At 26.5% G+C, this 16,589-nt stretch overlaps 2 protein-coding genes across 4 annotated transcripts; one reads left to right on the forward strand and one right to left on the reverse strand.

Moving 5' to 3' along the window:
- Positions 1–6,120, reverse strand: LOC132919570 (DALR anticodon-binding domain-containing protein 3). 3 transcript variants are annotated; one of them, XM_060981274.1, is made up of 11 exons: positions 6,024–6,120; positions 5,524–5,626; positions 5,332–5,434; positions 5,122–5,258; positions 4,854–5,010; positions 4,600–4,776; positions 4,313–4,530; positions 4,078–4,244; positions 3,873–4,006; positions 2,981–3,148; positions 1–303 (listed from the first exon to the last, which is right to left on the reverse strand). In XM_060981274.1, the coding sequence occupies exons 5-11, from the start codon at positions 4,983–4,985 to the stop codon at positions 184–186; spliced, it is 1,116 nt and encodes a 371-aa protein (XP_060837257.1). In that variant the 5' UTR covers positions 4,986–5,010; positions 5,122–5,258; positions 5,332–5,434; positions 5,524–5,626; positions 6,024–6,120; the 3' UTR covers positions 1–183. The 3 variants fall into 3 exon arrangements, with proteins under 3 accessions (XP_060837257.1, XP_060837255.1, XP_060837256.1); XM_060981272.1 differs by having other exon boundaries at positions 5,122–5,434; XM_060981273.1 differs by having other exon boundaries at positions 5,096–5,434.
- Positions 6,121–9,785: 3,665 nt separating this feature from the next.
- LOC132919569 (vacuole membrane protein 1-like) lies at positions 9,786–15,816 on the forward strand. The gene is made up of 9 exons (XM_060981271.1): positions 9,786–10,207; positions 10,549–10,647; positions 11,808–11,962; positions 12,785–12,875; positions 12,939–13,129; positions 13,204–13,435; positions 13,498–13,578; positions 13,643–13,915; positions 13,981–15,816. Exons 2-9 carry the CDS (start codon positions 10,549–10,551, stop codon positions 14,119–14,121), a joined length of 1,263 nt encoding a protein of 420 aa, XP_060837254.1. The 5' UTR covers positions 9,786–10,207; the 3' UTR covers positions 14,122–15,816.
- The last annotated feature ends 773 nt before the right edge of the window (positions 15,817–16,589 follow it).

Here is a 16,589-nt window from a genome sequence, read left to right on the forward strand (position 1 = left end):
TTAAACATTTGAAACGATTACATATTATTTTTTAGGCATTTATAGCATACAAAAAAATTCAGTACAAAATTCATCATATTATAACGTTAGGGTTAAGTTTGGAAAAAACAGTATTATTTTATGACAATATATTGGTCAACATTAACTTTTGCCTTCCATAGCGCCTTCGTCGATTAGTACCATTTACATTTCGCGTACAGCATCAATGCCTAATAATTGGAAAACATTTTCATACACCTGTATTGACGCTTTGACCAAATATAATCGAGCGTGCATCAACGGCAATAAACTTGAAATGGGATCCTGAGAATAAAAAATATTCAATATAAATTTTAGCTAATTATATTAATTAATTGTATTATAAATTATAATATTTAATTATATACATTTATCATATACACACATGCTAACACTTAGCAATGGTTTAACAACATGATATAATTAAATATAGGTAGGTAGGTAGTTGTCAAATATTTATCAGTGATTGAGTATCATAAACATGTTATAACTATAACTATTAACTAGTATGGTAGGCACACACTTACAATAATCCAGCAAAAGAATTTAAAAACAACTCAATTTTTATGTAAGTGAATTTCATTCCATTATATCAATAATAAAATATTATGAATTATAATAGCAAATAAAAATAGTACAATATTCTATTTATAAGAAAACTATAAAACTAAAGATTATTGGTTGTGGATAAATTGTATGCCATATTTATAGTGTATATCTGTTATTTTTAATACTTTAATTATTATTATACAATTAATTTATTATATAAGTTTATAAAATGAATTAGAAGTAATATTTCAAAGCTTAATATTAAATGTATTAGTTATTATTTGATTACTTCATTTATTTTTCAAAAAATATATTATTATTAATTTTGTAGGTATATCATAACATTTATTTTTTATATTTTCTATGAACTCGAGTAGTCATTGTCTTCAAACTTCATTATTAAACAATTATTAATATATTGAAATATGATAATAAAACACAAAGAAAACATGATTAAAATATTAATACAAATAATGACTAAAGACAAATCACATTACCAAGTATAAGTAAACATCATTGTGAATCTTTTATAAGTTGATTTTCTTTAAAATATGCTTATGAAATATATATATTATAGTTTTAATTTGTTCAATGATGTGAATTAATGTGTTTTTTTATCTTTGTACAATATATTAACACTATCAATTTATAAAATTATCATTTTATACACTACACATTAACACAATACACACAATTATATTATTATTCTTACTCTGTTTAAAATTAAAACTAATAACATTTTTATTGTTTCAGACACATATTTTGATAATATAATTATAAATTTATTTAATAACTATTGAAATGTAGTGTTTAGACTTTAATCAAATGTCATATCTTTTAAGTAACGAAAAATAAATATTAATTATTTAAATGTATAAATGTATAAATTACATACAACTGTATATTGTTAAAATGCTAATAATAAGTAAAAATTATTATTTTAACATAATATTTTTATCAAACAAAATTGATCTGTCATCACTATTGCACTATAAAAACCAACATTGAACTTAAAAACTATAAAAATTGCTCTTAAATAATATCAGTAAGTTTATTTATGCCAACAGAGGGATGAATAATAGTAATTTTGGAAAAAAATAACAATATAAAGTAATAAAGAAAATAACAATAACAATAAATATCAACACATTAAACGTTTATTTAAAATTAAATATGAAAAAGAATTAACAAAAATGTTGTCAAAATAAATAAAATTGCACAACATAATAAAACTATGAAATTTTATACAAAGTGTTAATATTTTATAAAGTAAATTATAACTATTAATTTCATCTTTAAAAATATTCATAGGAAAGATGTTACACCCACATGTGTTGTAGCTGTCTTACACACATGTAACAGCAAATTAGTTTATTTACACTTTAAAGTTAATACTAGAGCCAATGTATCAAGCACAGTTCTAAAATTCAAAAAACAAAAGAAAATGTGTTAAAGAAACCTAACCTAACCTTGGATAAGCTGTCTATAGTAAAAAAATATATATTATACTCATATCCACATCCTTTACATTAAAACTAATAAGAATTTAAGTGATTTCAAACATATATAATTAATCAATATTTTATTTTAATAAAAAACTGCACTATATATTTTCAATGTTTTCATAATATAATTGTATATAACAGCGGTTCTTAACCTTTTGTAGAACACGACCCCCGATGAAAGATTTTTAAAAATTGCGGACCCTCTACCAATTTTTTGTCGAATACCTTTTTTTTACAAAACATCTGATGTTATCATAACCAAAATTATAATAATTATTTTATTTTACAAATTATAGAAGTAGACATAACAATTATACACATTTATAATTATTTTTATTAAACTTAATTGTTCATAAAACTGTAATATAAATTATTTTATGTTTAATATTCTTAAAGCTGCCGTGTACCCCCAACATGAGTATTGCGGACTATAGGTTAAGAATCTCTGGTATATAACAACCACACATTGGTAAGCAAAGAATAAAACTGATTCACAATGACTTCGTTGGGTTGATGGAATTTAAAATGGTTAGGTACTGCATTAGTAACTATGAAAAGTTTGAGAACTTGATATTATAGCTTTACATGAAAAATATATACTTTGATAGGTAATGGAGTAATCATGTATACATAATGTATATGTTTAAGGTTTAAAATTATTTACTTTGAAATAAAATAATTTTTGTTTCAGTAAGTTCCGTACTTATGCTAAAACTGTTGATATAACTCAGTTTATTTTATTATTATTATTTTAATGGTTTTTTTTTTTTATGGTTTATGATTTATAGCATAATATAAAATTAAAATTTTGTTGTATGGAACACAACATTTATAGTCATATGTTTAAAAGTTAACACTAAAAATAATATTAAAAAAACTACTGTTGCACTTTTAAACAACATACTCACAGATAAAATGTGATGTCTATGATAAAACAGGCTAACTGCCGATGACATTTCCATTAAAAACTTGCATAATCTATGGACATCCACACTGGCTGACAACAAATGTTTGACAGATTGTTGAATAACCAATGGATACATTGATAGATGGTTAAGGATTAAAAGCCATTCTTCCTAAATGATACACATAATATTATTCATTGTAATTTAATTTCCTAAGAGTACTGAACCAAAGACAGCAACATTAAAATACATTTAATGGGTATGCTAGATATCAATAGAAAACTTTCATTGTAATTTTCTAGTTTTCTACTAACCATTAAAATATAAATAATATACCTACATAACTAATGAATTAAATATTTTATATTATTATACACATGTTTTAATTGTAAAGATCTATAGTAAAAATAATAGTTTTATAACGAAAAAGTTATAACCCAGGTTAATAGCCTACACATGTCCTATATGTACAGCTATCTCATAAACAAAAATTAAAACTCTTCAAAATACATTTTTAAGAATAACACTAAAAGTGCTGTAGTTCACTTGAAATAAACAACTGCATAATAATACAGGCCTACTATACCTATCAACATTGATAACACAACAGTTCAAAAATGTTTTACGAAAAACTCCATAAAGCCGAAAAAGCACTCCACTATAAAATTGGCAAAAGATCTACAAAATTATGACTAAAACCCTGGCTACACAGGATAACCTACTCGAAGCTCATGAAGACAATTCACTTATGAACTAACCAAAATTTATTTGTAAACTATAAATTAACATTGTAAAAATTATATTTATAATAAAAAAAAGATAACCCAGGTGAGCCAAATATGTAACTAAAACATTCAAGGTGCCATCACACCATCATTTAAATACTAAAACTCACATTGCTAGTCAACAATCCAAAGTTAACAGAACAAATGTCTGGTAAAGATTCATAGAAGTTTTCAATAACACCTTTTTCATATGCTTCCCATACTTGACATAGTCTTGAGTAATTGTACATTATGAAAATACCACCTAAAATGAATGTTGAAAATAAATTAAAATTGTACATGTTAAAAAGCACAAAAATAGTAATTTAAACAAACTGTCTTTATTTGATGTATCACATTCCGTATTAATAACTTTACTATGGCGGACACTCAATAATTCATAGACAATAGATGCATGACATAGTTTTGATATTATATCGATCGGATATTCTTCAGACTCAATACGATTAGCTGACATTTTAGTAATAGAGTCTTGTTTTCGCCTGAAATCCCAATATTATTATAATATATTTTATAATGAATAAATTTAATTAATTAATAATATGCTCACTGTTTATATTCTTTGACTTTCACATTACAAACAACATTACCACATAATACGAGATTACTATTTTTTGGATTGTTTTTTTTAGACACCAATAAATCCAATCCATTACTTCCTATTAGGTACCCATTCATTTTGGCCAAATTTTGAATTGCCTCTTTCAATAGTTCAATGCGAAAGCATGTGACTGAATCATTACACTCGTCAGAACTGACTGAGACTACCTACGTACACAAAAAAACAAATTTTAGAAACTCACTCATGTTTTTGAGATTTGAGATCATATACTTTACAGTGCCTTTGTGATCATTATTGCAACCATATTTACAGCCAGACGTCAATATCTCTTTCATAACTGTGGATGCCCATAATTCTTTTTTTAACCATATTGATAAATAATCTGAAGACCACGAGCAACGTTCAACGATTGTCAAGTCTTCCACTAACTTTTCAACAAGGTTTTGTAAGTTCTAGAAAATAAAAAATAAATTCATTTTCATAATAAATACATATTCCAAACTTTTGTCAAATTTATATGGGTACTCACTTTAGTTGAATAGAAACGGATGTGTCCATTAATGTGATGGTTCAACATTGGCATTTTAATATCGATGTCTAGCTCCGCATGGGTTTGGACAAACAATCGCAATGCATTGAAGAAATCGTTCAAAACATACATGGTCAAATTCTTGTGAACTTTTAAACTAGATACAAATAATTCAACTGTTTAAAATACTTATACAATATTTATGCCGTTTAAGCTATGTTTAGCAATTTAGAACTAAGTACCTTATTGATAGATGAAAACTAAGTACCTTTTAAATAGTTTTTATTGCTGTATTATTTCTCCAGCAGAAACTACAACGTCTATAGCTGTAATAGGTAATAATTGAATACTGGATCTGCATACAGAATCATTTTTAACAAACGATAAACTAAAATCACTGATTACCTATATAAAACATTGTACTTTAATAGTACGTATACTTTATTATTTTATTACTAATATGCGAATCAATATGTACTTCAATGTATGTATAATAAATAATTTTATTTAAATTAACGTAAGACGACAGCATTCGAGGCACTCGCAAATCGTCGACAACTTGGTAGTGTCAACTGTCAAGTCTGAAAAATTACCACAAAACGACAGAACTGATAAAAATACAAAAATAAATTGATAAAATGATATCATACTATCATATTGGAGTACTCACAAAGATAACTCAATATTATGTACTCTACGCATTTTGGGCTAAGATAGAGGGCGCTCATCAGTTCTCAGGATAACGTGGAACCACGAATTAAGATGTATATGTCCTGATTATCATAAAAAATAAAAATATACTTTAATTAACTATAAATTATAATTAATCAATATCTAAAATCTAAGACCATGTTTTTTTAAATATTAAACTTAATCATACATTAATTTCATGTATAAAATATAATAGTTTTAAAGTATTTGCTTCTAATTTATTACAAATGTAAAATTGACAATAGTGCTCGGTCATAATCATATTAATTAATATAATGTTCTATCTTTTATATCATCGCATTGACGATTGAGCCAAAATATCTTAATCATGTCTAGGAAATACTTAATGTCTATACTTTGTAAACGTTTAGTGTTTCTCTGTACGATTAATTATTTATAAATAACAACAACAAAATGAATTTGATTTTATTGAAAACTGATATGTTGCGTAAAAATTACCTTTTTTTCTATAATTTTTCCAATTATTAAGAAATTAGATACTGTGTATTTTTACGTTTGATTCACCAAGTACAAACTAAGTTCACTTTTCTGAAAAAAAAACATTAAACTTTCAAATCTTAAGTTATAAGAATTAATATTATAAAAAAATATATGTTATATCTGGAAAATATAGTTACATAAATATTTGGTAAAAATTTCAAATATCTACGGTTTTTTCATTGTTGACATAAATACACCAAAAAAACAACATCGATTTTGTCGAAAACATTATTGGTTTCATGAAAAATTTACGTTTTTTCTTAATCGTTTTTAAAATGACTGCGAGTTTTTAATTTTGAACTCTTCAAAGTACAAACTAGATTGAATTTTCTGTCAGAAACCACCCTTAACGTTTAAATCGAATTATATTGTAAAATCAATAAATTCATTCAGAGCCATAGTGACGTCCATCAGTGCTCCTGGTCATTAATCATATTTCCGCTCTTGTAAATTTCAAAATTTGTAACCTTTTACCAACAACTTTTTTACTAGGTTCCAAATATAAAATATAGATGTTTAAATCTTAATTGATTTTTTTTATTATTGTTTTTTTAAATATGTACACGGACGCATTTTTTACATTATTTGAAATTCAAATAATTAAGGTTTAATCGTCAATTCATATAAAATAAAAACAAATAAATAGAAATAATGACTTTTAAAATACCAGGCTATACCTACTAGATATTTTTATAATTAGTTTATTAAAATATAATTATTATTAAGTTTAATAAAAAAATATTATTGTAACTTATATTGATAAAATATATTCATTGCATATTTTTGTATTTTGACAATAATAATCAACTCACTATGGAATTTCTTTTATAATTTACTATCATTAACATATAAGTTATATAACATAAATAGATTATAGGTAGGTATTGAAATATGATCAGCGATCTATCAATAAATTTAAATATACATATTGACAGGAGTTGGATTTTATACCTTATCTCAACACATGTATCAATGTTTCTCATATATTTAATAATAGGTAATGTAAAACATTTTTTTAAACTATTAATTAATATCACTCGGCGTAATATTATAACGTGAAATTTATATTGTAAACATTGTCCATTTGTACAATATTTGTACCTATACAGTGTCATACACTAAATGTAATACATTACAATCATTAAATACAACATACGTAATATTATATATTGTGTATCATCTATTTTGTACAGCCTAAAATTGTCCAATAGTTATGATTTTTATCAATAAATAGCATAATTACTTTGTGCATATTCTAAGTAAAATGTGTATTGTTATAGGCATATTATATTTTGACTTTTGCACCTCTGGTCTGGGCCAATCTCCAATCCTCAGCTACCGCGGTTGCAAGTTGCAACATCAATATTATTACTCCGTTTTATCATTTTTGGCATTTTTATTTTTAATTGTCATTTTAGGTTATATTTTCATTTTTAATTACTCTTCTAATTGATATGTTTAATAATGCCCAATGATTAAAACTTTTTACTTATACTTTATGCATTTTTTTATTTATTTAATTTTCGTCATAAATATTTAACATTTTATATTTTTATACTTTTTTTAAACATGATTTTCAATTTGACTAGCAATGCATTTTAAACTCAATTTTTTTGAAATTTTATTTAACTTGCAACAAGATTTTTTTAGTACTTTTTTCGAAATTATAGCATGCTTTATTTCCGTTTTTTATGTTTTCTTTATATTTTTTTTTCGATTACTTACCTACTTTTAATCAGGAAATTTTGAGTAATTTGGCCTACTATAGATAAAACTTTCTTTTAAAAACCACCCTCAAAGTTGAAGATTTTATTGCTTGTATAAGATGACGTCAGACAGTGACGAATATAAGAATTCTTGTGACGGCAGGCCTGGCAGTGTATTAAAAAAGGTTTGACTAAGACGCTATATAAGTACTCTAACATATTATATAGATTACTAATATGGCTATATATAAAAATATGATTTTATTAACTTATTATCATTTTATAATATAGTTATAATAAATAACTATATAAGATGATGACTGATGAGTAAAATGAAACGATTTAATGATATATTGATATGTATATTAAATATTTTAATTTTATTATTATAAAATAAACAACGATAACCCATATAATAACATAGGTTATTACGTATTAGTATTTATTTTTATTTGATCAATTTACAAAACATTCAAAACAAAGCAAGTTTAAAATAATAATATTAATGGCAGAAAAAAAATAATATTAAAAAATTGTATATTATATAAAATTTAGGAACCTTTCAAAACATTATTTTGCTCCAAGAATATAGCTTCTATAGTTGATTTATAAATAACTCTATGTAAGGAATTTTAAAAATAAAAATCATTAGGTATGTTCAAAAATGTTTTTGCCACGCAATACTTGGCATTGAGTTTGCATCCGGATCTGGTATTATTATGCCGAAAAGCGTGCGATTATCATTTAAATTTTTAGCAACCTAACCTGAGTTGAGAGATGAATGTCTTAATTTTACAATGATGTGCGGTATTTGGTGATAAAAAGGCTTTGATTTACAACTTTGCAGACCTATTAGAGAGGTAAAAAGTAAAAAAAATTTAGTGCTTTTAAAAATATCTGGGAAATATATAAAAAAAAATTTGGAAAAACTGGAATTTTAACGTAAAACCAGGTTTTGACAAAATCGATTTAAATATTTTGTTAGTTCTCAAAAATTAATAACTGTATATATAAAGACATTAGAGACTTAATATTATGAAATTAATTGGCATATTTTATTAGATATTATATGAAATAAATTTAAGATGGCTCTTTTTATAGGTACCTATACTGTTCGTATTTTAGATTTTCGACTTTTTATTTTTTTTTATTTTGTTTATGATAATTTATTTCAATGAATAATTAAGTTTTTGCTTTTTAACAAAAAAACTTATTACAAGATTTCTCTTAAGTAGTTAAAAGTTTGTAGTTATATATATAATAGTATAATACATATACTAATGCTAATTGCTTATTGCTTCTTATTGCTAATTTTGAAAATACATAGGTACCTAGTCATAATATAAGCTTTTATAGGCGTTAAATTTCAAATATTTACAATTCAAAAAAATCAAGAAAATTTGCATTTTTTTTAGGTTATTTCCAGGTTCTGTGTAAGTATTTCTTACAATAATTAAATATAAAAAATAAAAGTTCAACAAATACCTATTTCTTATGAGCTTCTGTTAAGTTGAAAACGTACCTATTGACTAATACGGGGATACAGTAGGTATATATATATAGTAACTATAATATATTAATATTGGAATAAAAACGATATAATATTATTCTAATATTGTAATAAAATATGTTTGCTTTATTTTTTAGGCAAGTTAAACAAGGGTGGCGACGGTTAATGGGAGTGACCGCCCACGGGTTTGCTCGCACCCCACTCGCACCGAAAAAAAAAGTTAAGACTCAATTCCCCTCAGATTGTTACCAATTCTATTGTCCTGCGGGATTTAATATTTATACCTAATATATTTCTTATTTCGATCAAGTCGTAGCCATTTTATACACAATAGTCAATATTATAATAATATATGACACGGTCTTTGGATCGAGCCGGCTGGGCGGCGGCGATCGAACCGCACCCTCCCCTTCGCCCGTCGGCCATAGGTACGTCATCAGCTGACCGCGACCACCGACTATTACAGCCACCGCAGTCGTAGTCGTAGGTGCTACGGTCGGACACGCGGAGGTTCCACGGCGACGGGGCACTATCTATGTGGATCCACGTGGTTTATCACCGGGCGGCGCGTATCAACGGCGGCTGATAACGAGGCGGTGCAGGGGCTGATAACGCGCGGCTACGTCACAGTGCGACAGTGCAACACATAAGCAGTGAGCGTTCGAACTCCGCGCAGAGTGTGACTGACCATTAGCCGCTGTTACGAGTACGCGCGCGACTTGCTGCCGAGTGCCGGTCCACAGTGTCGTTCCGCGATAATATAGGCGTCGGTCAGTCCGCCGTTCGATCGCCCGTACCCGTTTCCGTCGACCGCCGCCTCCGTGGCCATCGCGATGCACTCCTAAAGGCGTAGTAGCGCCTCCTCCAGCGATCGATACACGTGATCCACCGTCGGAGACGAACGCGGAGCCACACATCTGAGCGAGGTACGTCCACCCGAACGCCGTTTCCGGGAGGCACTGCCACCGGTCGCCGATCGCACACTGTAGCCCCCTCCCCTCACCCCCCCCTCGAAATCAAGGCTTCCTCCCATCCGGTCGCGAGTCCCCTACTTTTCCTCCTTTTCGAACACCATACGTGTATAAAAATATTGTACAATTTTCTAGTTTGCATATTTTTTATACAGTCATAATAATAATAATAATGCATGTGTGGTGTGCTTACTGGTCAAAAGACTAGTGATCTTACCCTGAAGTTGTATCTCAGATTTTAATTTAGTTGTTCGTTTTGTGTTTTCTATGTTTCGACACAATGTTCTTCACAAAAGATGCCTCAAAAGGACCGGAGTGTAACGACAATGACGTCCCGCAACCGTCCGCAGACTGATTCTAGGCCCAATAAATCAAGACCGAAGAAAATAGACAAAGTAAGTCGCCTCGACGACGACAGTATAACATTGTTGTGCATGTATTCTACTTACTCAGTCGACGTCTTTATTGCCGTGTAACAGTGTAGCTATTATGATTTTATTAGTAAACATGTTTTATAACACGAGTAACCCATGCCGGTATAATATCCTCGAGCGCCGCTATCTCTGTCAAATATTTGCGTCAACACAACTTTAATTTTGTTTTGTACTACAAACAATAATATTGTAAATCTATGTTGTCCGCGATAAATTACTGCATCCCTATTGTTATCTGTGTAGTCAAGAACCCTATTTTAAATTTATTTATTATTTACTTTTTTTGTAGGACATAATCATGCTTCATAACTAGTTAGTAATTCTTTTTACCTTGAGCTGTTATGACACAAATGGTAGGTAGCTATGACATGTATTACAATAATTATGTGTCAATAAACATTTTTCTTTGTATTTTATTATTGCTCAATTAATTTCTATTATTATGATTATCCAATAACATTATTTCCGTGTAGTCTGTATTTTATTAAGTGACTAGATATTCATTTGTTTAAACGTTTTCACAGTTGAGTTTTATTAAATTATTACTGTAGTTAGTATCAATAATATTTTAAATTTATCATAATATCAGCTGATAGTTAAGTAAGACAAATTTACCTATATCACTTACCTATATATTTTAAACATTTGAAAATGTAAAAACATTGATTTAAGTAAAAAAAAACAATAAAAAGTAATAAGTATCTAACTAAAAATATAATAATAATATCTACCTAGGTATAAAAAGAATATTCAAAAAAAGCTTCAAGTATTTTTATTTATTAAAAGTATGTCAAGGGACATTATGGTTTTGATTGATGTGTAAGAACTTATTATAAAATATTTAAAATATTAATCAATGAATTAGAAACATTTTTTTAATCAACCTTACTAAAGAATTAATTTCTGGAGAGTTAATAATTTTCAATGTATATCCAACTCTTTAATTATTGACATGTATTTTCTAACTAATATAACTTCTTAAATTTTTGCAGATACATTGTCGCGTAACTAATGTTAAAATTTTCTAATGAATTTAACATTTATGTATTGATATGCTATTGACATTGACCAGTTTTAATCAAGGTTTTAATATACTGCTTACACCTAACATTTTTTTTTAGGTATTACAAAACGGCCAGAGTAATTCTAAATTCAAACAACTTAAAAAATCAACAAAAATGGATGCCCACTCAATTGTGTTATGGAAACATCCCATCTTAACTTTAGATCATTTCTGTAAAGAAGTAGTTTGTTTAACCAAATCATTTGTTAAAAAGTAAGTGACATTAAAAAATGTTATGTAATTTTTTTATTTTAGAAAATTGGAAAAAAATTGTTTAAACAAATTATCCATTATGTACACCAAAAAATAATTACTATAAAACTGTTTTCTAAGATATTTCTCACATTTTAATTAATTTTTTTTATTTATATTAAGATATGCCTATTTTGCTTTGATTTTAGCAATTTATTATAAATATCCAAATGTATATAATTATTCTGCGTATGAGATTTTAAATATTTTTCCAAACTTGGTTGATTAATATTGCTATTTTCCTTATTAGTTTTTTTTTAAATTGTAATATTTGAACCGCTAAAATAATTTAATAAACCTTGATTTTGTATTAAACCACATTTTTCAATTACATATTCAAATTAAATATTATGTTGATCAAGAAAACAAATACCATGAAAATATTAAATTTGTATCGTCTTTTTTAAACATTGTCACCAAATGTATGTGTTCATTTATTTCTATTACTATTAAATTTTATAATATTCTAATGTTATGTAATTTGTGAAATTAATTGTTTATTTTGTTATCAACAATATTTTATCTCAGTAATAGTTATTAATGATCTTTTTATTGCTTTTCAAATTATATGCAGTTAGTTGTCTGTTAATTTTGTTTTAATCAAATAACATTGTAATTTCAGATAATTCTTAAACACATTTTGTCATGTTGTTATCTATTTTATAACAACTTGTATGATTTTTAAATTACATTATATTATTTCAGTAATATATTCACTAAAGGTCATTCATTTGAATAATATTTGATAGTAAGACTGATTGTATTAATTTTTTTATTTTTCAGATTAATTTGTTATAAGTTATATGTGCTTTTGGCACTTTTAGTAATTACTACTCCAATTATTTTACTATACGTTGAAGGTCCTCATTTACCAGTAAGTCATACAGTTGTCATTAAAATAAATTAATGTAAATTAATTTCATTATTGAAATTTTAGATATTAATATGGGCAAAATCAAAAGTTGTATGGTGTCTCTACTGGTTAGGTTTAGGAGTTTTATCATCTGTTGGTTTTGGTACTGGCCTTCATACATTCCTTCTCTATTTGGGCCCGCACATTACCTCTGTTACTTTGGCTGCCTATGAATGTGGAGGACTTAACTTCCCTGAGCCTCCATATCCAGAACAGTAAGTTATACACTTATTTTAATTAATTTTGTATGTCATACATAATTAATTTTAATAAATTTATATATTTTTAGAATTATTTGTCCTGATGAAGTTGACAGCGCCTGGGTAGCTAGTTTGTGGAACATTATGTTGAAAGTACGAGTTGAAGCTATGATGTGGGGAGCAGGTACTGCACTTGGTGAATTGCCACCATACTTTATGGCTCGTGCTGCTAGACTTTCTGGTAGACCACCTGATGAAGACAAGGAAGATTTAATAGAATTTGAAGAATTACTGAAAAAAGAAAAGCATCCTGAAACAATGGTACAGTTTTATATCTTAATTCATTGTGTTGAAATATGTAGTAATTCATATTTCTATTTTAGACTATGGTAGACAAGTCAAAATTGTTTGTCGAGCGACTAGTAAAAAAAGTTGGTTTCTTTGGGATTTTAGCTTGTGCCTCAGTAAGTTAATATTTTGTTCTATATGATAAATCACATTGGAGTCTTAACAGTGAATATGTATTAGATTCCGAATCCATTATTCGATCTTGCTGGGATTACATGCGGACACTTTTTAATACCATTCTGGACATTTTTTGGAGCTACTCTTTTGGGTAAAGCTGCCATTAAAATGAGTATACAAGTGTTATTTGTTGTGGTGGCTTTTAATGAAACTCTCATTGCAAGTGTACTTGATATTGTCGGCAAAATCCCAGGAGTTGGAAAAAAATTGCAAGCACCCATTACAACGTTTTTAGAAAACCAAAAGCAAAGGTTACATGCCAAAAAAGACTCAAAGGTAATTAGTGATATTGATTTTTAAAAATTATATACTCCATTACTAACATTTGTATACTTATGTAGGGTACAAATATTGCTGTGAAATTGTTTGACCTATTTGTTTTATCAATGGTTCTATATTTCATTGTGTCATTAATCAACTCTATGGCACAAAATTACTATAAGCGAAACCATAAGACTTCAAAAAAGCGATTAAGCGACTGACATACGGTTGTCAACCGTTTGAAAAAATCTTATCGTAAGTCCAAACGGCATTGAATAATTACTACTCATTCATTCATCCAATTATTTTCATATAACTTAAAAATTATTATTTCTTGGTACACAATAATAAGTCTTACATTATATATTTATTATAAATTAATAAATATTACAGGGTTTTGATTTATGACTATTATTATAAAAGTAAAAAAAATTAAATATTTATAAACTTAATATTACTGTATTATTATGCTGCTCAATAAACTAAATGATTATTGTTACTGTTGTAAAACAATACTATCAACATATTAAAATGTATTATCTTGGACGGCAATTTTGAGCAGCTAACACTTTTATTTGTATTTTTATTATGTTAGAAATAATAATTTTTATTCCGTATGGTATATTTTATATGAAATTTATTGTTTTGCTCAGCAAAATAAATTTATTGTAAAAATATTTTTAATGTATATTTGTAATCCACAAGTGTTACCAATATTTAATTTAAGGTGTAATTATTATAAACCATACGGGAAAGACTTTATTATTATACAAATTTAAAATTTTTTCGTTAATTAAAAATTAAAAATTTTTAATATTGTTTTTTTTTCTAATTTGAATGTATGTTATAGCAAAAAAAAAAAACATTTGCCTCAAACAATATTATGTATTTCTGTTAAAAATAATCAGGGCGATTATCAAAATACAATGTCGTTATGAATAACACCAAATCAAAAAAATTCATTTTTAGTTTGATTTTGTAAAATATGTTTATGTAATTTTAACAATAAATGGTTATTGTTGAAAAATGAAAATAATGTTATTTGATAGTCGCCATACAACAGTGGACGTTTGTGTAAATCCTTAAAATGTTTGTGATTTTTATAGGTGTTGATAGTGTAATATGTGTTAAATTTAGTGGTAGAAGACTGTTCCTCTTCTGAAAATTTGTTCATTCCTGTTTTAAAAAATAAAAATAAATAATTATAATTACATGAAAGAATATTTTAAATAAATATTATTATTATGATTTTTTTTTTCTTGTCAATCGCTTTGTTGACAAATAACATACTTAAATGTCATTTGTATGTTGTGTATGCGTGCCAGTAATTATGCATTCTTTGACAATAAATAATTCAATGTTCCATTTTGTGTGTTTTAGTAATTCGATGTAGTGTTAAAGACTATTTGTTCTCATAATATTATACTTATGTGTTTTTCTGATATTATGTAAGATATGTATATTACTATTACCCATTAGACTTTTCAAAGAATAATAGTGTAGTTTGTATGTATTGCATTTTAATATTAAATGGTTCAATGGACTTGCAGTAATACAAAATTGCCCTCGAAATACATTATAGGAATGTATTACATATGTATTTCATGTAGAATTATTACTAATTATTTTTTTTTTTAGATATATGATGCAATACTTGTTTGTGTGATATGTTGCATTGGTCGATGACCAAATTTATTTTTACCAACATGATTGTATGCATAGACTTAATATTGTGCACACTTGTTTTGAGCTCCTATATGGATATGTTAAAGTTTTTAATATTATTATTTACATGTACACATGCATACATATAATATACAAAATATATTGCATGAGTGTATTCTTACTTTCAAATAAATTATTTATGTATGTATTATTTGAAATGAAAACCAATAAAATTATGCCATGTTGTTTTACTCCTTGTAGTTATCACTATTTGATTGCACATAATATTTTAATAGAATTAATGTGTCTACGTAGGTATTACAAAACAAATACAATTACAAATTATTGTTGTAATTAATGTTATTACAGGTGGCAATTTTTTTAAATCTTTTTCAGTGGGAAAATAAACTTTTGTTTAACATATCAATAGCTATTAATTTATATATTTTGATTTCGTATTTATGTGTTACAAAAAATAAGGAAAGTTGAACATCATAATTGATATTCTATTGTAAAACATTTTTTTTTTTTATAGGTTAGTTATATAACTTATTGATTAATATTAGTTATTGAATACTTACTTTGTTCCTAATACATTATACTAATCACTAATCACGCTACTTAATACTTGCATAATTAACTAATTAATATTTAATGTATCATCTATGTTCAGAATATGACTAATGTATTATTAATTATTATTATTAACTCGCCCATAAATTTTAATGTTTTTTTTTTGAAAATACATCACACTTTTGATTATGTAAAAGCACTGTCTAACAAGTAACAGTAAACTGCATCTCTCATCCACACTTTTAGAAATGACTAACATTTTTATGCCACTAACAGCTGATTGCATGAGCGTAGTGTTGTTTCTAAATCCATTTATAACATATTTGATCAACATTAAATTAGCTTATTGCCAATATTGGTATACATTTTTTAAATATTATTTTATATTATTTATGATAAAAGTATGGATGGGGTTTTCTTTTTTCAGTAGATATTTTTAATTAATTTGTCT

Source organism: Rhopalosiphum padi, chromosome 2 (genome assembly GCF_020882245.1).
Source record: "Rhopalosiphum padi isolate XX-2018 chromosome 2, ASM2088224v1, whole genome shotgun sequence".
NCBI classification, from domain to species: Eukaryota; Metazoa; Arthropoda; class Insecta; order Hemiptera; family Aphididae; genus Rhopalosiphum; species Rhopalosiphum padi.